General features: G+C 51.2%; 3 protein-coding genes across 4 annotated transcripts in view; all 3 read right to left on the bottom strand.

Annotated features, from left to right (window-relative positions):
• RPL12 (ribosomal protein L12) overlaps positions 1–25,965 on the bottom strand; it is a 136,450-nt gene that overhangs the window by 107,238 nt on the left and 3,247 nt on the right. The window lies entirely within an intron of this gene.
• Positions 1,846–9,809, bottom strand: DPH7 (diphthamide biosynthesis 7). 2 transcript variants are annotated; one of them, XM_061479773.1, is made up of 9 exons: positions 9,636–9,809; positions 9,206–9,342; positions 8,258–8,345; positions 7,690–7,784; positions 6,631–6,797; positions 6,305–6,377; positions 5,152–5,217; positions 4,781–4,953; positions 1,846–3,753 (listed from the first exon to the last, which is right to left on the bottom strand). In XM_061479773.1, exons 1-9 carry the CDS (start codon positions 9,771–9,773, stop codon positions 3,170–3,172), a joined length of 1,521 nt encoding a protein of 506 aa, XP_061335757.1. In that variant the 5' UTR covers positions 9,774–9,809; the 3' UTR covers positions 1,846–3,169. The 2 variants fall into 2 exon arrangements, with proteins under 2 accessions (XP_061335757.1, XP_061335758.1); XM_061479774.1 differs by lacking the exon at positions 1,846–3,753 and adding an exon at positions 3,760–3,938.
• Positions 14,548–23,553, bottom strand: ZMYND19 (zinc finger MYND-type containing 19). The gene is made up of 6 exons (XM_061479775.1): positions 23,419–23,553; positions 23,230–23,289; positions 21,893–21,999; positions 17,398–17,538; positions 16,234–16,414; positions 14,548–15,244 (listed from the first exon to the last, which is right to left on the bottom strand). The coding sequence occupies exons 1-6, from the start codon at positions 23,467–23,469 to the stop codon at positions 15,101–15,103; spliced, it is 684 nt and encodes a 227-aa protein (XP_061335759.1). The 5' UTR covers positions 23,470–23,553; the 3' UTR covers positions 14,548–15,100.

The raw sequence follows: 25,965 nt of genomic DNA, 5'->3' as shown, positions 1-25,965 counted from the left end.
CCCCCTCCCTCTGGAGATGTTTCTTGGGCTCCACTGGCACTTTCCAGAAGGATGAGCTCTGCCATAGGGCCAGAGCTGAAGGCAGGGCTGTAGAGCAACATGTCCTGCACCCCTGAATGCCCGCACCAACTTGGGTTCAACAATTCACCTTCCCTGCATAAGGGCTGATTAAACAGGAGAATCCTCATCCCTCAGGCAAAGCAAGTCTGGCATAACACATAACTCAAGTGCCCCAGTCTGGGTGCATTGGTGACCCCTCTCCAGCTTTGCCCACCTTGGACTCCTCTTAATCTCATGTGGCAATAAAAAAGCATTACAAAGTTTTAAGATGGAGTTGTAGTCCAAAGCTGTGTCACTACAGGGACAAGCCCTGGGTGCTCTCACTGAGATTAAACTTCTAAATTGTGCTTCTTCTCTAAATTGAATTCCCTTTGGGATAATAAAGTTGCACGTCTTTCCAACATCAGCATTTGATAGCACGTTGTCATGCCAATCCCAATAAGCCAACATGAAGAGCTGAGGAAAACACTAATAGAGGGTAAAAGATTAGTGACTTTGTTCAGTTCTAGTGGTGGACTTTTTGGTGGCAGTGCTAGTCCGAATTTAGTGTCTTTTCCAAGTGCTGGTTTCTTACTAGAGAACCCTGAAAGGCCTCTGGAGTGCTGAAGACCAAACTTAATTTTCATTAACAAATACAAACCAAAACGCTGGGGTTTCTTTGCCAAACTGTGCCATTCATTTTCACTCATTTACTGCTCTGAAGAGCAGCTACCCAACTGAAATCGATGATTTTCAGTGTCTTTAGAGAAATACTGTCCAAAAGGAGAGGATGGATACAGGTTAGACATTTGTAATTCCAGATGCAATTTTATGACCCCTGTCCAAAAAAAACCTTCTATTTTTGTGAAGCAGCACAGTTTGATGTGATGTCCATGTGGCTGTACTGACACTGGTCTCAACACAGGTTTCTGTCATAAGCACCTGCAGCTGTGACTTATGCCTGGGCAATAGCAGGTCGTTTTATTTCAAATCCTTTGGTCAAGCTACCGTGTGCGTTTATTAACTGAATGGTGACATTAAATAGAAACGATTTGCCGTGACATTCAAGGGACAGAAATGGTCTTAAATGGCCAACACCATGGTAAACGTTTTCTAGTTGATTCAAAAGATCTGGTTGTAGAATTGATATAGCTGAAAAAGCTATAGCTGATAAAGCTGAAATAGTGTAACCAGCAGGGCCAGGGCAGTGATCATTCCCCTCTACTAGGCACTGATGAGGCTGCACCTCAAATCCTGTGTTCGGTTCTGGGGCCCTCACTCCAAGAGAGACATTGAGGTGCTGGAACAGGGTCAGAGAAGGGCAACAGAGCTGGTGCAGGACCTGGAGCAAAAGTGTGATGGGGAACAGCTGAGGGACCTTGGGGGGGGGGGGTTAGTCTGGAGAAGAGAAGGCTCAGGGGGGACCTGATCACTCCCTACAACTACCTGAAAGGTAGTTTTCTTCACAAAGAGGGTGCTCAGGCATTGGAACAGGGTGCCCAGGGCAGTGCTGGAGTCACCATCCCTGGAAGTGTTCACAGACCATGTACATGAGGCCCTCAGTGCCATGGCTTAGTGGTGGCCTTGGCAGTGCTGGCGGAACCATTGGATGTGATGAGCTTAAAGGGCTTTTCCAGCCTGGCTGATTCTATGTGAGGATCATTTGCTCCAACCCCTAGAGAACACTCACTGCCACCACACACCCTGAGCCTGGAGCACTGCAGGCACTGCAGGACAGGAGGAAGGTCCTCACTGGAGAACCTCACTGAAGAACCTCTTAAACCCAAAACAACCAAGAAAGAGAAATCACTTCTATCGATTTTATTTTAGAAACATCCAAAAATAGGGTGTTTTTTTTTAACAAAAGCTCTTGTTCACAATACTAATACGAATCCCCATGTAACAGTGCTCAAGAATGTTCTCCAAAATACACATTCACCCTTGAACAAGGGGGTTTGAAGCAGCATGATCCTTCCCAGCTGTACCTTGGTTCAGAAGCAGCACTGTTACAGACAGATCCCTGGTGCTGGTGTTTCTTTCCCTCCAGACAACTAAATTCTTTAGGATCCTCAAAAGGTAACCACACAAGCTAGATGTTACTTACCTAGTTTAAGCTGTTTTTTTGTTTCTAGGAAGATAATAAGAGAAAGTGTTCCAGAATTGGTGTTTTGCTGCTATTTCACAGTGAAAAAAGAAAGCTAATGGAGCAACCACGAGAAACCTGCAGCCATCCCTGGAGGTAGTTAGGGCAACATTAGTAAGATTTTGGTTTCTGTACTTAATTTGACCTTAAAAGATGTCAGGAAACACTGCTTATACTTTGTGGAGGTTTGGATCTTAAAGCTGTTCACCTTTAAAGAACTGAAAGCTCTTGACTTTGGAGCTAAAGATACGTCTTGCTGTGGAGAGTGGGAAGCGTGGCACCGGCACATGTACTGCTGACTGCACTGGTTCTGCCAAGCCAGGATGTGCTCAGCTCGGAGGTGCTCAGCAAGATGACAACCAGGTGGTGAGGCCAGTATAAAGTCAGGCTGTGGAGACACCAGAATCCTTAACAGGAAAGGCCCCGCTCGGAGCAAAGCCACCAAACTGCTGCCGGTCACACCAGTCAGTCGGGATTTCCTTCTAGAAAAGACTTTCTCCCTTGGGAAGATCACCATAAGCCCCTGGCTGTAAGCATATTCTCCAAGTCCATCCCAGCTGGCAGGTTGCACAGCCACACCTCTGCTCGTGGGCTTTTCCAAGACACTCAGGGATCCTCTGAGCATAGTGTTCATCTACAGGCAGCAGCGCAGACGGGTTTGGTTTGTGATGGAAGGAGGAGATCAGGATTAAGACATCAACCAAGCAAACGCAAACCAGCCCCGGAGGGATTCAAATACAGGGTACAAACAAGCAGCCGCCGAGAGGAAGGTGTCCTGCTCGGAGTGAGTACAGTGAGGGAAAACTAAATAAACGTGTCTGTTCTTGGCCACAGGCCTCAAAGCAAAGTGGAATTCCATCAGCATCGGCCTTACAAGACTCACAAGCTCAACAACAAAACTGGAGAAGCCCAACAGAAATCAGATAGGACCAAGTGCAGATGTCACTCTTGGCACAGGAGTTTTCCTCCCCCTCTCCCCAGTTCTGGTCAGTGCAGACTTTGGGCTGTTCTTTCAGGTGGAGACCCAGCACTTGGAATGAGGCTCATCTCCCACTTCCACACATGAAGGATGTTGTCATAGAAGGAACAAGTTGCTACAATACTCATTTCCTTGGGGCTGTCAAGCGACGTGGCTGAATCACTGGCCAGGCCCATGCCTGAGGGTCTCTTGGCTCCTGAGCCAGAACCTACCCCTCGGGCTGGACCCACAGCCAAATCCAAGCTCCCCTTTAAATCAGAGCCCCCAGCCAGCTCAGGAGCCCTGGGCAGCTCAGGAGCCCGCTCTGCTTTGAGCGGTGGGGCAGGGCCTTCGCTCTCCTCATCCAGTATCACATCAAAAGTAGCTGTAGGAGACTCATAAATGATCTTCAGGTTTTGGACCTGAAAATTCAGTCTCTCGTCTCCTTCCTCTGATCTTCCCACAAGCTCCTCTGAAGATTGGCATGCAGCAGTGGAGTCCTGTGTGGCAGTCAAGGAACCCCTTGGACACAGCCTTGACCAGTCAGCCCCATAGGCCAAGGAATTGTGCAAGACATAGGATGACAGGATGGTGCATTCCTCTGTGTTTTCCGCTTGAAAGAAATAATAACATGAAATGAGCAGAAATCAAGTTGGGAAATGGTGGCAGCCTGCCCAGAAGCCATTCTAGCATTGGCTGTGTCCTACAGGAAGAATTCTCTGGTTATTGCTGTAGGAGCAATAAGGTCCTGCCTCTCCTGATGATTTCTCAGCCACTTCTCATTAGTCTTGATTTTCCCTGGTTCAGTAAGCAGGTGGGAGAAGAGGCTTTAACATGCATGAGGATAGAGAGCCTCATAATTCAGAACACCTAATAAGGCTCAAGAAAGCCAAGGCAGCTCACAGGGTGACCTGCACTGAGCCCAAACACACCTGGGGACATTACCAAGCAGGTTCTGGTGGGCAAGAAACTGCAGATGTGTGAGCTTTCAGCATATGCCTGTGACATCCAGTGGACACCAGGTCCTTCATCCCCTACACAGGAGAAATGTTATCCTCATTTCACAAGCTGCAGATCTGCCCAAGGCCAGGAGAAGCCCAGGGAGGCAACCATTTTATGTCAGGTTGTATTTGTAATGTGAATGCAAACAGCTTTTTAATCATGCAAATACCCTCTGATTCACACAGAGGGTTTATTCGTGCTGTTCTAGATTAACCAGACTGCACAGCATTTCCTTGTTGAAGCAACAACCAATCCACCAGCAGGTCAGTAACTTCTGCTGACAGTAAAGCACCACCTGACATTCAGAAGAACCTCTTTGAAACCATCTAGATGAATAATAACCAGAAGGGTCACATTGACAGGCAAAGCCTTCACACCAAACCAAACAGGCTTTCTGCCCTCAAAGTGAAGTGATGAGATATTAACAGATGAGTAACAACAGTGCCTGTGCACAGCCCATCAGGCCGATATAAGGACAGGTCTGGGAAAGCTGGAAGAGTTACCTCAACCTGGAATGAAATCTCGCTACTAACAACATCCAGGTCGTTCTGGCAAGCTCAGAGCTGGAATCTCCCTGTTAACCCAGAGGTAGGACAGGAGAGCAGCACAAGGGCACCTCCAATCCATGGACCACTCACCCAAGCTCCCGCGGCAGTCGAGGATTTTGAAGCCACTCTGCATGCAGGCTGCCAGCAGCACGAAGTCACACGTTGGGTGCCACTTCAGCCTCCACACACCACCTTCAACGTGGGTGTCTGCCAACAGCTGCTTCATGTTCCTGGTGTCCCACAGCAGCACGTGCTCATCATAGCTGGAGACAGGTCACAAATAAATGGGCAGAGAAGCAACGATGCTGGTGCAGAGCAGCAAGCACAGGAGAAACTTAGGGAAGATCCCGTGCTCTCCACCACACTGGATTTCTGAAGAGGCCACACCTTGAGCAGCAGGAGCATGTTCAGAGTAACAGGAGACTGGTGACACTAATGAAGAGCAGCCCAAAGGGACTTACCTGCCAGTAGCCAGAAGGTTCTCCCGGTGGGGACTGCACTGAATGCTGCACACACCCATGGAATGTCTGCAAAGAGGAACACAGAGCAGAGGGAAGAGGTGACTTGAGAAGGGATTCTTCCTTAAGTTTCAAAGGGTTTGGGGCCACATTACTGCATCAAGGTGTCAGGAGAATAATTCAAGCTCAAAGTTCAATCCAGTGAAACACCAAAGCAGAGTTCTCCTACACAGTCCTACAGCCTTTCCAAGGCAAAACTTCTACTCACAGTCTCTCAGCACAAATATTTTCTACTACTATGTGCACCATGAACTGCTGTTCAAAGCCTGCAAGAATTTCAGCAAAGCAGCTCCATTCCCAGGAGTCTTTCCTCCCAACATTACTATTTCCATGGCAATAATCCATAGCGTATTTTAAGGTTACATATCAAATTTTACCAGAGCTCTGTATATTGTTTTCATCATATTCTAAAAGATAGTTTATGCCACCAGGGAAAAAAGAGATTACTTAAAGTGAATGAACAGTGGAGAATAACATATTTTCTAAAATCATTCCATACTAAGATATCCAAATTTTACACACATAGAAATTCCCAAAATAAGTGTAAATCAGGATCCTTCTTTTAGGAAGAAGCTACACCAGGAGTTGGTTTGTTATGTTGAAGGATATGGAGAAGAAAGTTTCAACCTTAAATAATCCTGATTATAGAATCAAAGAAAGGTTTGTGTTGGAAGGGGCCTTAAAGCTCCTCCAGCTCCAACCCCTGCCACAGGCAGGGACACCTTCCACTAGAGCAGCTTGCTCCAAGCCCCTGTGTCCAACCTGGCCTTGAACACTGCCAGGGATGGGGCAGCCACAGCTTCTCTGGGCACCCTGTGCCAGCACCTCAGCACCCTCCCAGGGAAGAGCTTCTGCCTAAGAGCTCATCTCAGTCTCCTGTCAGTTTAAACCCATCACTCCTTGTCCTGTCCCTACAACCCCTGATGATAGTCCCTAATGACAAACCCTAACAGATGTCTCCATTTCCCCAAGGTGGCAGAAACAGGACTCCACTGTCCCTGCATGTCTCTGAATTCCATGCCTCAGGAAGGGGATGGAAGCATGGTGTAATCACACACACCCACTGCAGGTCCAGCCACATACACCACTCACTCACCGCCGGCTGGTGAAGACAGGATCCTCTGGCCTGCGCCTGGTGTCCCAGCCCTTCAGCAGGTTGTCATCTCCTCCTGCACAATGACAGGACATCACTGCCCTGAGTGATTACCCAAAGTACAGTTTATAAGGTACAACTTCTAATTAAATCCAACCACTTCCCACAATCCAGAAGCCTTTTCCCCCAGCAGAGGCCTCACTTCTTTCAAGAGGTGTGATGCCAGCAGCACACTCATCCCTGGAAGGAAAAATCCCAAGAAACACACATCCCTAAACAAGATGCCCCCACCCCAACACTCCCAAATGAGATTCTCAGCCCTTACAGACCTGAATACACAATATCCGTGTCCCAGTAATTAAAAGCAGCAATCCAGGCCTCAAATTTGTGAGCTTCCCACTGGTTCAGGATATGCACAGAAGGAGCAGATTCATCTATGGCCAAAAGATTCAGCTTCCCCTCTGAGTCACTGCTGATCACTCTCAAAGGACATCCACTAGAATGGAAAAGAGAAAACAGTGGAAATTACTGAAACAATCAGAGATGTTTGATTCAACTGAACACTGACAGAAACTGGTACTGCAGCAGAAGGCAGGCACAGATTTATATTGTTCTTTTCAGCTTCAGCCCACCCCTTCTTAAAATCATCTATACCAATGATCCCCATTCCCTGATTCACAGCAGGAGCAAACTGCTCATATGAGGGAAAGAAAACAAGCCCTCGCTCTGTTCTTCTCCTAGATGCAAAACCTGATTTCTCACATGCTTGATATTACATCAATAAAAAATTCCATATGAAGAGGGATTTTAATTTTTCACACTGACATGGACCTCTCAAAGTCTCTTCCCTCCTCTGGAGTGCAAAGAAATGTTTTATTTCCCTTCTGTCACAGACATCGGAAGCACTGGCTGATCCTGACTGTTCCTGCTCTCTTCCTATGGCCCCCAACACAAGCGGGACATGGAGCTCTCAGAGTGAGTCCAGAGGAGGCCACAGAGATGCTGCGAGGGCTGGAGCAGCTCTGCTCTGGAGCCAGGCTGAGAGAGCTGGGCTGGGGCAGCCTGGAGAAGAGAAGGCTCCTGAAGGAGAGACCTGAGAGCAGCTCCAGTGCCTGAAGGGGCTGCAGGAAAGCTGGAGAGGGGCTTGGGACAAGGGATGTAGGGACAGGCCAAGGGGAATGGCTTTAACCTGCCAGAGGGGAGACTGAGCTGAGCTCTTAGGCAGAAGCTCTTCCCTGGGAGGGTGCTGAGGCGATGGCACAGGGTGCCCAGAGAAGTGGCTCCCACAGTAGAAGCCACCAAAGAGTCATTCAAAGCCCTCAACTTATGCCTGAAAGCTGTCGCATGCACAATGAACTCCAGTACCAGCCTTTACCTCCCATGCTCACCATTGCTCTCGTCCAGTGGACCAGTCTAAAGACAAAGCCAGACACTGTGCACCGAGATCAACCCTGAAGCACGGCTCCAACATGCAGCTGTTCTTCTACTGGAAAGAAAAGGGATGGGTTAAGACTGGGAAAACAGCAGGTATATAGCAAAATCTGTACTGCTTACTTCCACTGCAGGTGTTTTCCAGAGACAGATGAGTATATTAGGGTCCCACACTAAAGAAGAAATGAAATGTCCCTGCTTTTAGTAACTCTGCACCTTCTGCTACATTTACCACTTAGTCTGTACTTATTCTAAACTGACAGTTCCCAGGATATGCTTCTATGCCCTGCATTTCCCACCCCGTGCAGGTGGGTAGAGCCCAGCCAGCCTCTCTGGTGCCAATTTGTGGAATTTATAAGAAACATTATCAGGAGGCAAAAGCAGTGCTTAAAAAGCTAAGCATACTGAGGAAGCCATGGAAACCATGCAGCTTTCCTGCAAGTCTCCACACACTGCTAATAACACCAGAGATGTATCAATGGACTAAATCCAACTTCAACAGCAGCAGGCGTTACAGCCACCTACCTCGCTTCCCGTCAGGTGGCAAAACTCCACGGCGCCTGTGGAGTCTGCAATGCCAACCATGGGATGTTCTGCAACAGGAATGTGGCACCTAAAAGATAAGTGAAACAAGTCTTGAATATCCATCTTCCTTGTATTTTAGGTGGAGGACAAGGTCACCACTTTTATTCCAGGATGCACAAGAAGGTACTTGACCAAAACCAAAAATCTTACAAAGAAAACCTCAGCCTCCTCAAGTTCCACATGCATGGAACAGCAATGGAGCTGGTGCAGGGCCTGGAGCCCAAGTGTGATGGGGAATGGCTGAGACCTGGGGGGTTCAGTGTGGAGAAGAGAAGGCTCAGGGGGGACCTGATCGCTGCCTACAAGTGCCTGACAGGAGGATGGAGCCAGGAGGGGCTGGGCTCTGCTCCCAAGAAACAAGGGATGGGACAAGAGGAAACGGCCTCAAGCTGCCCCAGGGCAGGTTTAGATGGAGCTGAGGAACAATTCCTTGCCCAGAGGGTGCTCAGGCATTGGAACAGGCTGCCCAGGGCAGGGCTGCAGTCACCGTCCCTGCAAGTGTTCACACAGCGTGGAGACGAGGCCTCAGTGCCATGGGTTAGTGGTGGCCTTGGCAGTGCCAAGGCAGGGAACAGTTGGACTGGATGAGCTTAAAGGGCTTTTCCAACCTTACAGATTCCATGAATCTCGGCTATATACATACTATATAAACATATCTAAACATATTACACATACTATTAAAACAAGAGGCAACTGCTCATAAGCCAGCACAAGAGCATAACACAGAAATGAGCATGGTCTTTGCTTACTGGAACAAACAGAGAACACTTCCCTCCAAGTAGCCAGGGACACCGTCATTAACAAATATGACTCTTGCTGCTGCACCAACAGGCAAAAGAGATCCCCCGAACAGCAGCCATGCCCCAGTCCCTGCTGGGCCAGCGTTACCATTTGATGTCCAGGATGGCAGCGGTGTCGATCCTCTGGATTTCGGTCAGCGGGATGAAAGGCTGCTCCTCGTTGTAGTGATAGAGGTAGAGGCGGCCAGTGCGGTCACAAGCCCCATTGCTTCCCCGGCAGTCAGTCTGTATGGGAAACGGGAAAGTCACCACGGCTTTAGCGGTGCTTCCTCCTCCCGCAGACCTCCCGCACCAGGGCTGCTGCGGGAGCAGGGCTGGGGGCTCCCGCTCGCCAAGTCCCTCCCTTGCGGGGTTAAGGCCAAGGCAGCTCCACAGCCCCGCACCGGGCGGCCCCTCCCCGCTGCGGGGAGCCACGGCCGGGAAACCACGGCGGGCCCCGCTGAGGCGGCCGAGGGGACCCTCGGGCCCCGCTGAGGCGGCCGCGAAGGGCGGGCATCGCCGCCGAGGCGCGGTCTCACCTTGTCGGGCGGGCGCAGGTGGTAGGTTCCGCAGGCCAGGATGCTGTGCCAGCCCTCCACCGGGCACCACTCCACCGCGTCCGCGCTGAACTCCGTGTCCACCACCTGCAGCGTCCGCGTCCGGCACGGAGCCGCCATCTCCGGGCGGGCTCACGCTGCGGGGCGGCTCCGGAACCGCCGCCCGTCTGCTTCCTGGTCACGGGCGGCCCCCGAGCCCGCCCGCTCCCGCGGCAGGAGGAGGAGGAGCCCCGCGGGCCGAGCCGGGATGAGCCGAGCTCCGTCCCCAGCCCCCGCGGGGAAGGGTTCTCCATTAGCGCCCCAAACGCGGCCTTCCGGCACCGGCCGTGTCCTAAGGGAAGGGGCCTGCGGCGCAAACGCCCGTGAGGTGACCGCTGCTGCTCGGGCTGAACCCAGCCCAGAGCGATCGGCGCCGGTGTGCCCTTGGCACCCACCTCCTTCCGCCGCCGGTGCAGCCCTTCCTCATCCCGCAGAGACCTGGCTGATGCAGCGGCGCTTCCCACGTGTCCCACACCGTGAGGGATCCCGGAGCCGCCTTCCCTCGCAGCCCTGTCCCGGGGGACGGTGAGGACGGCGCCCTCGGGTTGTGCAGCCGTGGTGCTGCTCTCTGCTCCCGTCCTTCCCCCGAGCCTGGTTTGCTGCCGCTCCGCAGGACCGTGTTCCACAACCCAAGGCTCCCGTTGCTGAGCGAGAGCAGCCAGGCAAGAGCTCCTCTGTTGATGTGTTCCCAGGAGCAGCCCTGCTTTGTTGACGCCGAGTTTCACCTACCAGCCTGTCTCGTAAGATCCCTCTGCAATTCTTCACTCAGCCCTTGTTACATCCTTGCCCTGAACAGCCATGTCAGTGGACGGTCCAGCCTTCCCGAGTCATTACTTTTCCCTCAACTATATTTTAATGTATTGAGCATCCATCTATTGACTTCCCTCCAACACAAAACCCCTCCCTTTAACTTCATTTAGTCTCTGTGACAGCATTCCCCCTTTTCCTAAGGCAGCTTATTTTCCTTAACTCCTTGAACACAGTCATGATCAAACCCATTGGGGAAGTTCAAGCACTGCACCAACCAAATGCCTTTAGCCCCTGCTTGTTGGTGCAATTAAAGCAATTCCCATGCAGTTCTGAAGCAGAATCTCCCTGTACCAAACCTGCAGCGACTACATCCCAGTATTTGCCCACTGATGGTGCATCTGTGAATTCGCTGTGTTCACCTGGCTATAGCTGCCATAGCTGCCCTGAAACTCATTTCAGAAGCTGCTCTCACACTTGCTGTGGGTCCCCATCGCAGCTGGCAGCTTGGCTTGTTCATCCCAGAGCTCCCTTAGAGCCTGCAGCTGGGACCGTGTGTCCTGGCAACGTGTTACTGCTCATTTCAGGTGAACTTGATTCTCTCCTAAAGGCACTTCCAGTTCTAAACGGTTCTCTGTCGAGCTCTCCATATGGAAATACTCCCCATCTCTTTCCCATGAACACATGCAAACCTTTCTGCTGGGACTTCAGGTCAGACCTTCCCTTTAAGGAGCATGGTGGCTGCTGGCAGCTGACTGAGCGGCAGGGAGCGCTCCCGACGTCTTCAAAATGATTCGTGCGAGTTTCATGACTTGAATGTTCTTTATATTCCGTTTCCCATTGCATTATGTTGGGTTTGGGGTTTTGTTTGTCTGTCTGCCCCCCCCCCCCCCCTTTCACCTACCAGATCTTATTCTTTCCATCTTTCACACTTAGCACAAGATCAGTTTATGAAGGATTTCTTTTTGCTCCGCAAGCATCCCACACGCTGCTGTTTGATCACACCAACCTCCTTTTGTCCTCGGCTCTGGTTTAGGTGGGTTTAATGGGTTTAACATTTCTTCCTGGCCTCAGTGTAGTGACTTACACTGTCTCCATGCCACCCACAGGCGCTTAAGTCTTTCAGCTATCCCTTTTACCTTCAGAAATTAAATCACCACCACAGAGGAAAACTGAAGTATAATCCCATGGGTGTATTAAAGGCTCATATCAAAAGGTTCTTGAGCCCTGGAATACATTATATTTCAGATTTTGTGTTACTTAAGCCAGCCATGAATTTCATCAGTTTTAATCATCACTTTTGGATGTTTGGGATTGGGGATAGCACCCTGCTTTGATGTGAAGGAGTACCTGGAGGGAAAGGGTCAACATTTCATGATGCATTTACACGGTGCATGCACCCTTCTGTTACAGCAGCATCAGTGATGCTGCAGGCTCCTGACATGAGCTGGATTTGACAATTTGCAGCTGTGGCTGAGATCTTTCTCCAGGCTCTCCCAAAGGGTCTAGAAGCCCACAGGGTCCTCCTGGAACTGCCTTACACCAGGCAGATGTTCACCCACTCCTGGTGACTCAAGATCAACCAGTGTGACACACCAGCAGGCACCCTCAGGCCCATCCATCCCCATCAGCTGCACAACACACCACGTGCGTTCACAAGGACACAGGAAGACAGCTGGTGGTAAAGCCATGCCAACAGGACTGCACTGCCTTGAACGGCCAAATTCCATCTCCCAAAAGCACATGAATCCACAGATCCTCAAGCAGCTTGCTGGAGATTCCAGCTGGGAGGCAAACAACTGTACAACAGGCTGTGGGGGAGCAGAGGACCCTGATCTTTATGCACTGCTCTCATTCTCAACCCTTCACAGCCCCTCAGGCATGCCCACATTTCTCCCTAGAACTCCTCTGGTGCTCCTCTTCCAAACACATGTTCCTAGGTAGGAAACCTGACCCACTAAGCCTTGTTTTGGTCCCCAGCTGAAGCAGGGGTGTGTGCAGCGTACTCCATGCTTCAGAGAACCAAGGAGTAAAAGATGCAGGTTTTGTTCCCTGCAGGAAAAGATTTAGAGTATCTCCTTCAGGATAAGTCCTTGAAAGTGGGCTCATTTACCAGGCCTGCTCCAAGATAAATGACCATGTGCTCTAACCCTGTGCTTTTGAAATGCTTGCCCATATGAGGATATCCATTTCAGCCTGGTGTCTTTAAGAGGGGAAAGGAGAGCCTCATCCTCTGAGAACACAGACAGGCTGTGTGAAGCAGAGCTGCCATGTTCATGTGTAACTGGTTCCTCTTTGACACACCTTGCAGAAAGGAAAGGTCTCTGTAAGTTACAAAGATCTTCTGCCAGGATCAGTCACACAGCTTCCCCCACCAAGCAGGAAAAGCTGTTCTGCAGGCAGAGACATGCCTACTGCAGGGACCTGTGCAGGACTCAAAGCCCTGCAGCCACTTCCCTCCCTGGCACAAGGGCAGGCTGGAGCCAGAGGCTGCTCACTGGGGTCAGATCCTGTGGTATCACCAAGCCCTTTCAGGATGTCTGGGCAGCTTTTCATTTGGCTGATGGTTTAACAGACCTCTAAGCTAGTGGGCAGCTTCCCTCCCCTCCAGCTTCACCCCTTCCTTCCCTCCCACACTCACTGGGATCAGGAGTGCCAGAGGTTCCCACCATCCCAGTCTTGCAGTTTTAGTCTCACCTTTCCTTCATTTGCTGCTCAAAAGGAATCTACCTGTTGTCCCAGCAGGATGTTACCTGCAGCCTCTCCCTGTCCTCATGTCTTATTGCAGCAACATCACATACATCAGGAGCAGACATTTTCCCTGCTCAGCGCTGCAGAAGTGTTTCCATGCTCCAAGGCTGCACTTCACTTTGCTAAACCTGATTTCTGGCAATGGAAAACTGGCAGGACAAATGGCAGCCTTTAAAAGGGGAAAAAGGAAAAACTTCTGCCCTTTTCAGTGGATTATCTCAAAAAAATATTTGTGTCCCATTTCATATTCATCAAAACCTCAGTTCATTTGGAGCAAATTACTGAATGTTTCCATAAAAAATAACCCGTTACAGGAAAATGGGATGAGCTCCTGCTGACATCTTCACACTTCAGGGCATTTTAGGCTGCCTGAACAGAAAGGTTACAGTATAACCATGACTCAAGAGCTGCCACTTGACAAAGTGCCTAAGAAGTGACCTTCCAGCAGGAAGCTTCAGAACTTTTGTTATTTCCTAAGATGCTTAAAGCCAAAGTACAAAAACCCACCCAAAACCTAAAATTAAGAACTTCCTGTGCACATATTAGAATATAACATTGGAAGTCCACAGCAGCTCCGTTTTCCGACGAACTGCACACAGGCAGGGCCAACGCTGCAACACCAAGTGGCAAAGTGAAGCCTGATGGAAAAAACAAAACTCCTAAGAGCTTTTACAAAGGAACTGAACACCTCTTTCACTGAGCACTCTGAGGAAGGCTCTGCATTAAGCATTCAGCAACTCCCAAACTTCTGCTGCGAAACAAGACTAACACCTGGCACTAAAGTACCCATTTTCTTCAGGACTCTCAGTTGATATTCCTTGTATTTCTAAAGTAATAATGGAAAAGAAAAAAACTATCAGATTATGAAGACAAGATGTCCAAAACAAAACTCAGGCACATTCCCTGCAAGCCAAGGCCTCCTTCCTTCCTATTTTGACTCCTTCCTGCATCAGAAAAATATCAAAAAATGATTCTTGGATTGATGGCATCTCTTTAAAAACTAACTAACTCAATTTGCCAAACATTCAATCACTCAAACACATCTGCACATCACTGCAGCACTCACTGTGCTTATAGGGAAGCCATGAGGGCAGCCACATCCCCACAGAGCTGACTACCCGAGCTTCCCTACCACCACTTTATGTACAAAGGATTCCCAACAAGAAAGCTCGTTCCACTTCCCAAACACCAGTTGCTTAAAGCACACTGTCCAGCAGCCCTTCTCCTAAAGCAGGAATGCTGGAGCCTGCCCATGCCCCCAGACCCCAGACTGAGTGGGTATTCCCCACGTCCAAGCACAACTGTGCTCTGGAAGCAGCTGGAAGGGGATGGGAGAAAGCTAGAGAGCAGACACGGATTCATTCCAACCTTTACTTGGTTTGCTCCCCCTCCCCTTTTATTCTTAAATATAACTTCCATGCAGAGTTCTCCAAAGCAACTGCTGAGGCCGGGGCCAGCCTCGGGCCTCGGCACCACCGCAGCCACTGCAGCCACATGGGAGGGAAAGCTTTTGCTACGTGCCTTTTTTTTTTTGCCTTTTTTTTTTCAGCTTTGAGGCCAACACCGTGTTCTCGGGACATTACAGTTACTGAGTCCTAGCAAGAGGTCCTAACAAAAACTGTACAGGAGTTTACAAACGTATTAACATATAAATAATGAGAAGCTTCCTGCCTGGAGCCTCCACAGTAGTCTTTTTGCTTGAGAATATAATACTGGAAAGGGTCGTCCCAACCCCTTCCCACAGCACCAGTCAGAGCTGGCTCAGTCCAGTCAGCCGTTCTGCTCAAGCATCACAGGGTTTTTTCTTCTTCAGTGCCTCTGGCTTCAATAAGCAGTCTGTTACTGTGCAAAAGCAAGAGTCCAATGCCTTTGAGAAGGAATCCTGCTGCTAAGAGGCCTGCGCCGCCCGGTCACCGCTCCGGTCCCAGCTCCTGCTGGAAGGTCCGTTTCTTCTCCCGACAGTGCTTCTTGTGAGCAGGCCAGTCCTTCTGCTGGCACTGGGACCCACAGTACCTCGCCACCTGGCAGCGGCCACAGATGTTGAATTCACGTAGCTGGGAAGAACACAAGACGGCGTCAGTGAGCCTGCTCCAAGCACCCCAACACCGTTCCCCAAGCAGGGTTATGATGAGGTCTTTTGCACCCATCACAAACATGAACATCCCACCACGAGAGTCAGAAAGTTCTGAAGGGATTGCATCTGTTGCATTTTGCAGTTCCTTCTGCAGGGTGGGCTTAGCAGACAGACAAGATACTGGAGCGCTTAAGTTCTGTTTTCAGCCACAAACATCTTAAACTCAGAAATGATCAGGATAGCTGCACAAGCTCAGCTGTTGCCATACAGCTCCTCAGGAAACCTGTATTCAGACCCCAATCAAAGGTAAAGCTCCCTCTTCGTCAAACAGAGGGCATTTAAGACCATCTTTGCAAACATTCTCTTCCCCAAAGAAAGAAGTGGAACACAATGGTTTTAGCCTACTCAGCTTTTGTTATCTCAGAAGAGCCCTGCATATTCATCGATAAGGACATGTGTCTGACAAAGAGGCACAGCCCTTGTACATTTTGTTCTCTGCCATTCTCTATGTATGCTGCTCCACTTCATCCACCCACAGTGAAGAACTAGCGCTGCCTTTCTTCCCAGTTCCCCACTGAATAAAGGCCACTCAATTCACCCTCTCCTCATGAAAGGTGAAGCAGTTTATTTTTGATTCCACTACCGCCCAAACCTTCTTACAATGCTTCTTCCTGTCTTACCCAGCTGCCTGCTCATCCCAGCTCTGTGTCCCTAGAGGAACGCTTCCACCTGTCCTTCTGTGCACTCTGCAACAATCAGGCTCCTCCCAGCAAACCACCAAGTCATTTGCTGTTCAGATTCAGAACTACCTCCTCTCAAACAGAAGATAACCACAGGGCCTCAAGATTCATGCCAAAGAAAACCTGACTAAAAAGGATTCTCACTTTTAGCAACTGTGTAAAGCTTTACATTGCAAGGAACACATCCCTGGACACACACACACACAGAGCAGCCTGAGTCCTCACATACCTGCTTTTCAATCATTGTGCATGGGGGGTAGTGACATTCATAGTATGTGCACGAGTTCTCTTCCTCCTCCACCACATCCCCGTTAGCGTTGTAGTATCGCGTCACATTCAGTACAGGGAACTGCTCTTCTATAGGATCTGTGGGAAGCTGCTGGATTGCCAGCCAGTACAGACTTTGCTCCCTGGAAATAAAACAAGCACAAATAAGGCCCATAAATTCGTGATAAGCATACAGACATTTATTCCAAATTAACTAAGTAGGGTTAACACTGGATTGAGCCTGTTGAGCCTCAGCCTACACACACTCCTCATATACTGGATATTTTCAGGGTTATTTTAGTTTAAATGCAAAATAAGTTAAAAAATATTTATCAAGAAACATTTACAATGGAGCAGAATTGTTTCTTTGTAAATGGCTTGAGGTCTGTTCTTTGTTCTTAAACTCCTAGGGAGCATCACTGTAGTATCACTGCCATTCACTATCACTTCTCAGACCTAGCTTAATAAGCTCCGAACATCCCTATTTGATGGGTACTGCAAGTGTTTCAAATGCCTAGTAAGATGGTAAGTTTTGGGTCTCCCATCAAAAATGAACAGGCCAGTGTTGCATCCTGGATTAGCCAAACCCATCCTGACATGAAGAGTCTGATGTGCTTTGAGTCACATTAGTGCAATATGGCATGTAGGATGTTCCCACCACCTACTAGTGAAAGGTGATGGGAGCTGATCCCAGGAACTTATTTGGGTTTCGACTCAGATACACCATTACAAGTGCAAGCAGCTGCTGGCTTCTACAGGCTGTGTTAGAATTTCAATGCCTGGGAGCCATAAGCCAGTAAAACCTGCAGACTTAATTCAGCATGCCCAATGCCACCACTGGAGTGGAAGGGAACACAGGGTGCCTGTTTCACTGTGATGACAACCTCTGGCACGGCAGAACCTCTGCACAGTAACAGCATGGGGTGAGCTGGTCCACTCACAGCCAGCAGGAACACTGAGCATTAACTCTGGTCTCCAAGTGAGGAAGCACAGATGTGCAGTGATGTGTAAGCAGCCCAAGGTCAAATACAAAAGGCTCTGCCAGATGAAAATCACTAAAGGAAGGAGACAATTTCAGGTATTTTCAAGCTTCCTGATGGCAGCCCCCTGCCAGCCACTGACATACCTTTGTTTACTAGAGATGTCCTCAGCTTTGGGTTTCCACCCCCAAGGAACCAGGCGCAGATTGTCGAGGCGGTTGTCCACCGTCACCGAGTTCAGATGTACAACCTGAAAGCCAGGAGCAATCCCTCCCCGGTGTCTCTCCCTGCCGGACACAAAACCAACATGGAGCTCAGCAATGAACAGACTCTATAGCTAAAAAGCAAAGAATCACACTGATTCTGGAGGACATGCTGCATTTTAGCCTGCTGTCCCCAGAACAGGCTCAGTAAAGCTTGAGTTACTAAGAGACATCAGATATACCAGCCCCCAGAAGAAAGAGACTCGGTCCAGGAGGTTATTTCCATTATAAATGAGTTGAATCAAAAGACAGGCGTGGTACAGTACAATTGTAAGCATATTGCAAAGAAAGTTCCAGGCACGACTACTCCAGATACCGCAAGAGCATCTCTGCAATTGCTGTGTTCCCCAGAGCAGAGCTGAAAGGTGCCAATAGTGTTTTATTGCTTTAATAAGAAATCCTATCAGACAGATTAATGCAAGTGTGGCACTGGTGTGAACTCGGTTTGTTATTTATGACGAAATGTCTCTTAACAAGCAACAGAACAGAGGTTTCACCAAGTATGCAAATGCCTTTTAGACTCTGAGTGTAACACACAGAAAGTCTGCAATGATTCCACAGCTGACCAAGAGGCATCTGAAATGTGCTAAAAGCCAAACCAGGGGATAGCTGCTCATTAAGTCTTGCTGCAATTCTTCCCTATTGCCTTTAACAGTTTGCATTTCCCATTCCACCTTCCTTTCAGCTCCCCTTTCAGGAGGTATCAAGTTCACTGTCAAGCACCCTTGTGCCTGGACAAGTTTCCGTATCACTTCTTGCAGGAATCCCCATCCCACCTGAAATGCAAGGCTTGGGCAGCAGTTGTGTCTTGGAATGCCTGCTGTGCCATGATGGATTCCATGCACAGAGGGAACAGCCTGACAGCATTAAAGCATGGAAAGCTGTCAGCATCTGCCTGAGGGTTACTCAACATTTCCTTCTAGGAGCCACTTCCAACGGCTACTTGCAACTTCACCTGAGTCTAGTCTGGATGCTGCTTCCTCTGCTTCCTGCTCAGTGTCCACTGAACACTTCAGTTCAAACAGGGATCCAATTGTGAAGAGGGAACATTTGCCCAGTTAAAAAATCCCACTTTTTCCCCCCTTTACAAAGCTTTATCCAGCAGAACAGGGAAATTCATTTCAATGAGACTGATAATGAAAAATGTTGTCTTTGTTTTGTCAAAATCCACCCAGGTATGTTTAAATTCTATACTTTGGGGGAAAGAAAACCACTTGCAATTCACACATACACCAAACTTCCTAGAATTTAGTGAGTAAGATTCCCTGAGAGAGCCTACACACAGCACACAGCCCTGCAGGAGAACATGCAGAGGGGATGAAACCCCAACAACAGCAAACAGCTATGGAAAGGAGCCTGCTGAAATGCCCTAGAGGAGGAAAAGCTACTTCTGTGCTCCTGAAGGCTCCCAAAGGTTCTGGCAAAGGACATCAGGAGTCCTGAGGGCTACAAGTGGGAACCCAGGAGGTACATGGACCTGAACAGATGAAGGTGAGCATCGGTCAGACACAGAGCCAGGGGAGGAGTTAAGGTCCTGCAACTGAGACCAGGACAAGTGCCAACAAGAGAGATAGGAGGAGGGAGTCCAGAGCAAGAGCAAACCCTGGGCGGGGGGGGAAGGGAGGCTAAGACCAAGCAAAGAAATGTTGTTGAATAGATTAGATAATGCCAGTTTAATAAAGGTTGGAGTTGGAGGAGAGAGGATTACAAGAGACTGGCTCATAACACCAGGAAATGGCAGCAGAGTGGCACAGACCTACCACTGCTCCTGCTGAGCCTGGATCTGCACCCACAACCCCCTAAGCAAATACTGCCCCAGTGAGCCCATCTTCCTCCCGTTGTACAAACCCCATTTGTTCACATTGCTCTCAGTTCCTCTATTACCTCAAGTGACAAGGTAAGTGTGCAGGGAGCATCTGGCTCATGGAACACCTCCCCTTGTTTCTTGCAGAAGGGGACAGAAAAGAAACAGGCTCAGTAACACAGCTAACTCTTCAGCAGAGCCAAAGCGTCTACATCCCTCAGCACACCGAGTTCCTACAAGATGCCAGGCAAAACACTTAAACCAAAACTTCAACCAGAAATGCAGGGGATTAACTGGATCCTGTTCTTTTGGTATTTCAGCAGCTAACTTAGGAACTGAGGCCAGTGATGGAAGTGCCAAGTACAAACAGCACCGATTCAAGTCAGGAACCAGCACTGAGTAGGCTAACACAGTGTGATGGTAAGTGCCCTTAAAAAGAAATCAGGTCTTCACTGTCTTTTTGAGCAGGCAGTTACTGATACTTATGACTAATCTGATGCTGCTGTTCCCCAGGGAACATCACTGCACCCAGCCAAAATACAGCAAGCTGGGCTTTCTATACAGGGAACAGGGTGAGAAGATGACAGACTTACTTGCAGGTCCCTACCCAGAGACGTTCAAACCCTGCTCTGGAGTTGCTGACAGCCCAGCCTGAGACACAGCGAGCACCAGGGAGGCTGCAGAAGTTCTTCCTGAAGGAGGACTGCAGCACATGTGGGTGTTTTTCAGATCTTGGCGCCCATTTAGTGCCGCAGTTCACTCCCAGCAGAGTCAGCAGCAGGGAGGACTTCGGGGCAGGAGTGGGAGAAGGTCCCTGTGGTGGCTACAAGCTCCCTGCTCTCTACGTAAGCAGAGACCTGCTTAACCAAATTAGAAATACATGCTTCTAAACCTGCTTTGCCACAGCATCCAACATGTGCCTGTGCCCTTTACCTTAAACCAGAAGCACGCAGTTGGGTGAGAGTTTTCAGTGAGCTGATTTTTTGGGGTACCTGTGGGGCAGAACAGGTAAATCACACTCCTACACCTGCAGTAATTCAAGTTCTTTGCTTTTCATTTCCCCAAGAAGCAAGGCTAGCTCTGCAAACAGCAATGACCAGCGCTGCCCATCTCTCGTCTTCCAAAGCTCCAAAACCTTCAGCACCACCCTTCTCGCAAAGGACAAGTTCTGCCTCTCCAACAGAGTTCTGGTCTGTGCACCAGGCACGCAGGGTGACACAGTCTGAATTACCTAACAACACCCCAGGGTTATTCCCTAATTTAACTGAAACAAACCAGAAGAGGCAATGATGGTAATGAGCACAGAGCTGGGCTGCCCTCACCTGCACCAGCCAGCTGGAATGCTGTGAAGGTGCTGTTCAGTGCACTTACAATTACTACTGTCTGAGGTTCACAGTTAGGAGCTGACAATGACTTACCCCACACACTGCAGCCAACCTCATAATCATTTTCACCAAAGTTATATGTGCAACAGGATTAAACATTAACAGATGCAGGTTAAAATCCATATTTAATGAGCTGATTGCAAATAATACTAATAGCCTCTGCTGCTCTTCCTGGCTCCTTCCTCTGGTAGAGGCCAGACTGGGAATGAAAAGTAACCTGCAACACTAACAGCACAGCAGTACCTTGGGCACTGCGACTCCTAAGGATGGCTTATGGAACTGAACAGGAAACATGCTGAACTTCTCAGAAAGGCTTTCAGAAGCAGTAACTGCTCTTCAGCAGAGTTCTAGAAGCCCAGGAACACACCTACAGAGAGCAGCACCTCAGCTCACTGCATAAGCTCATCTCTCACAAGCAAGTTGGCCTCTGAAACCTAACAGGCAGCTACAAATGGTGTCCAGAAATGACTCTTAGAACAGGGACAATAAGACACTGCAGCTGATACAGGATCATAGAATGGTTTGGGTTGGAAGGGACCTTAAAGCTCACCCAGCTCCAACCCCCTGCAATGAGCATGGACATCCTCACCTAGATCAGGTTGCCCAGAACCACATCCAGCCTGGCCTTGGATGTCTCCAAGGATGAGGCATCCACCACCTCTCTGGGCAATATGAATCTGCTCCCCTACAGGCAGCTTTCCAAGAGGCCAGACAAAACACCCAAAGTTTTCAGTTATCATTAGCTCTGTCTCTCTCCAGTGCCCTGCCCATTTGCACTGGTGCCAGTAACAAGTACCTGGTTATCACAGGGTGAAAAAAGAACCAGCAAACCGAACTTCAAAGGTTTGTCTTCACCTATTAAATGGAGCCAGACCCCTGCTCCCCACCTCCAACCAAAGCTGCATCAGCATTTCTCACATCTAAACAGCATCTGCTGGAATAGTACCCACCTCTCTTTCCCTTGTATACAGCATTTTTAGAGGCTCCGCTGATTGAGGGCTCAGTGCAAAACCAAGCCCCAGCAACACCTTTGGGCATCCCCTGTGCTGGGCTTGCAGCCGAGCGGAGCTGTAAGCCTCCTGCAAAGACTTCACATACTACAGGCTGTGGGATGAACACCACACAAGGTGATGGCAGCAAACTCCACCTCTGTGACCCTCAAAGCCTTCAGCTCTCCTAGCACACCTACCAGAGCAGCTCGTGCAGGAGGCGGCCAGATCCTCTCCCGCGGTTCTTGTCGAAGGCATAAGCAAAGATTTTAGCACCATTTCCATCAGCATCGACCTCCATCCGAGCCTAGGGAAGAAGGAAAGGCTGTGAGCACATCCACCACCACACAGCAGAGCACACACACGCCCCTGGCAGAGGGGAAGGACCCACCATTGTGCACTTGTTTCCGCTGTTCAGCCTCAGCGGAATTTGAGTGGTTTCAAACCTCCACAGGGAAACCACTGGCTCTGCTACTGGGGGTTAGGAAAGGGGAAAAGGAGGCTGAGACTGGATGCGTCCCACTGGACAAAGGAGCTGAGCATGGATGTGCCCCACTGGACAAAGGACAGCCCCAACCTGGCTGGAAGCCTGGAGGCTCCATCTCCACTCAGGTATAAACTCCAGTGTCATCATGGCACTGAGGCTTCATCTTTGGTGCTGCTTTACACCAACCTAACGAGAGGTTACCAGTGGGAGGAATGGTCCTGCCCTTTTCCCTCCCCAACCCCGATGCTCGAGAGCTGTACTAAGGACCAGGCAGATTCCAGGTGCTTGCAGCGCTAGGACATGCTTATGGGGAGCAACCACCATGGAGGAACGAGCGGATGTGGAGCTTTCTGGCAGCTCCTCCTATGAGCCCCGAAGCACTCACGGTCCCTCCTCCAACCCCCCTGCGGTCCTTCCCCCCAGAGCCTCGCAGGATCCACCTGCAGCGGGTGCCAGAGACAACGGCTTCCCCGGGATGCAGCACGTTAACTCGGAGCACATTTACTCATCAGGGCTGGGTGTGGGGTGAGCAGTTTAAAGGCCGCCAGCCCCGACACGGGCAGACAAATGAGCTGTTCTCACAGCGGACACACGGGAAGAGGAAAGAAAAAAACCTACACGGTAAATTTAAGGCTGTAAAATAATGACCATAAATACTCACATGGAAATTGTTTTCAACTACCCGATGCGTTAGTTTGTTTCAAACTACGTCAGAACGATCCGCTTTAAACCAACGCTTGTTTTTAAACCAGGAAACGGAACTTTTCCCGCTGGAAAACGCTCCCACCGGTCCTGCATCCATCTCAAACGTTCCCCACCGCCCCCCCCCCCCGCCCCGGGCCGGGCCCTCCCACGGCAGCTCCTTAAGCGCGGCCCACGAGGGGAACCGGGAGATCGGGCAGCGCCGCCCGGCCCCTCGGCTCAGCGCGGGACTGGCGGCGGGTTCGGGGCACACGGCGGGGGGGGGTGCGAGCGAGGGAAGAAGCGGGCGAAGGCAGCGGCGGGTCCCGCGGGGCGAGGGGAGGGGGCACGGGGGTGGCGGGGCCTCACCTCGAAGGAGAAGCTCTCCACCAGCGGGATGTCCTGCTCGTCGATCAGCGTGTACTTGGTCTGAAACACAGCGGCACCGCGGCCGTCAGCGCGGCCGCACGGCCCGGCACGGCACGGCCCTCCCGCGGCCCCGGCCAACCCCCACCACCCCCGATCCCGATCCCGATCCCGCCCCCCCTCCCCCCGCACCTTCCCGGCCACCCGGCCCAGCCGCACGATGCCCAGCTTGAAGTCGGTCATGGCGGGTCCGGGTCCGGGCCCGGCCCGCGCGCGCCCCTCCGAGCCGCTGCCACGCGCCGCCGCCTCGCGCACACCCGGGGGGGGGCGGGGCACCGCACCACCTCCCACCAGCGCGAACCCGGCCAATGGCGGCCCGCGCCGCGCGGAACGTCACTCTTACTACGCCGCCGGGTGGCCCAATCGGCGGGAGGCGCAGGATCACGTGGGGAAGGGGAGCGGGGGGAGGGCCGGAGGGAACAGCCGCGCCGAGCGCGGGCTCCGGGCGGGAGAGGGAGGTGCGGGCGGTGACGTCACGTTCGCGGGAAGCTTTGTGCCGCCAAGACGGGAGAGTGCGGGAGAAGGGGGCGGGGCTTAAGGGAGGCACCGCGCGGCCGCTGAGGCTCCTCCTCCTCCTCCTCCGGGCCCCGCGGGGGCAACCGCGGAGCCCCGGGGCCGGGCGGGTCCTGCTGCGGCGGTCCCGGCGGACGAAGGGCCCCGGAGCCCCCCAAAGCGCGAACCCAGACTGAACCCCAAGGGGCTCACGGAGCTTCCCGCGCGAGGAGCCCGCAGCCGAGCACGTGCGTCCCGTGCCGGACACAGGCCTGCTCCGCAGGGACACCTGGAGCACGGGCACAGGATTCAGAGGGCAAACCGATGGGCGGGTGACGTGGGTCCGACCCCCAAAGTGACACGTCAGTGGTGGGATGGCACAGCCGTAGCCTGAGGAACATGGGTGACACGAAAGGTTTAACCCGGAGCCAGAAGCATCCAAACAAGACAAACACTGAATCCAAAGCTGAATCCTGGCTTCTGTCTTCCCTCCCTGTGATGGAGCAGACCCTCAGGAGGGAGCAGTGATCCGACTGTGAGAGAGCTGGGTCAGCCTGGAGAAGGCTCTTGAAGGGGAGACCTTAGGGCAGCTCCAGTGCCTAAAGGGGCTGCAGGAAACCTGGAGAGGGGCTTTGGACAAGGGCCTGTAGGGACAGGACAACGGGGAGATCTTAGTCAGAAGTTCTCCACTCTTAAGGGTGCTGAGCAGCTTCTCAGCATCCCCTTCCCTATTTCCTGGATGATGCAGGTCACCAGGGTGGAAAACCTCCTGACTTTGGAGCTCAGACAGAGTTATCAAGAAGATGGATTTTAAATGTGAAGCTAATGTAAGTCATTACTATCCATCCTCTGCCTCCTTTTTAAGAAACCTGGTTTGGGGTGTGTGCCCTGCTTCCAAGCACTACATCCCTTCTACCAGAGCACAGCAGCAGGACAATGTGCCCTGCCCCAGGAGAACTCCCCTTGAGCAAAAGAAATCCCTTTTCCAATTACTTCCAGCACTGCCAAGTGGGGAAATCCCACAGGATGGGTGGCGGGTACCCAGGACAGCCCCAGGACCCCTTGAGCCAAGAGCTCCCAAGAGTCTGGGCTTCACACTAAGGTGGGGGGCTTCTAACGCCAAGGGCACCAAACACTGAGCTAATTTAAACTAGAGGGGTGCTGCAGTTCCCTGTGTTTTGGGAGGTGGGGAAGGGGCAGGTTGCAGGGCAGGAGGACCCGTATCTGCCCCTTGCTCAGGGAGTATCCAGGTCCAAGCAAAGGTGGCCACTGGCTTGGATTCTGGCAAGGGTTCCTCTTCCTTGCCCAGCTGCCTCAGAAAAAAAAAGCCCTACGAACAGCAGAAGGAAAGGCAAATGAAAGAGCAAAGCCTCAAACTCTCCTGTTTCTGCTTCCAGCAGCTGATGCAGCACCACAGGACCCAGCCCAGGCTCGGGGCATGGGGTGGAGGCAGCAGCACACACAGCTGCCCAAGGTCCAGCCCAGCTGCACAGGACAGACAGGTCCAGAATGGGGCAAAACCTCAGGATGAGCAGGAACCACCATCCCCCTGGGGACATCTGGGGCAGAGCTTGGTCACTTCTGCTTTAAGAACAGCTGCCAGCCCAGCCCTCACCAGGGATCCCGGCAGCTCCCTCTGCCCATCAGCTCAGGGCAAAATGGGAGTTGAAACTTCCTTAGTTTCAGGCAGCAGGGCCATGGTGGAACAGAGGAAGGCTGCAGTTTCTTTGGGCTGGCCCCAGTGCTGACCTGGCAGTTTGAATCCTGCAGGGGCAGGCTGGGAGACTTCTCCTTTCCCAACCCACAGTGCCACACAGGCCAGAGGTTCCTCCTGCTAACCAAGGGTAGGACTAGGATTCATCTCGAGGTCCCCTCCAACCCTAACAACTCTGAGCAACCATGGCACACAACCCTGTCTGTCCTCCACAGGTCCTGTAATCCCTGGCAATGCTGTTCCTGGAGCCTGGAGAGGAGAACCTTAGAGCAGCTCCAGTGCCTAAAGGGGCTATAGGAAACCTGGAAAGGGGCTTTGGACAAGGGTCTGCAGGGACAGGCCAAGGGGAATGGCTTTAACCTGCCCGAGGGGAGACTGAGATGAGCTCTTAGGCAGAAGCTCTTCCCTGGGAGGGTGCTGAGGCGCTGGCACAGGGTGCCCAGAGAAGCTGTGGCTGCCCCATCCCTGGCAGT

Source organism: Pezoporus flaviventris, unplaced genomic scaffold (assembly GCF_033815535.1).
Source record: "Pezoporus flaviventris isolate CSIRO_AGI_PZ_B2104156 unplaced genomic scaffold, CSIRO_AGI_Pfla_v1 ptg000154l, whole genome shotgun sequence".
In the NCBI taxonomy this organism is placed as follows: Eukaryota; Metazoa; Chordata; class Aves; order Psittaciformes; family Psittacidae; genus Pezoporus; species Pezoporus flaviventris.
The sequence above is the reverse complement of the archived record's forward strand: the minus strand, read 5'-3'. Positions and strand labels throughout refer to the sequence as shown.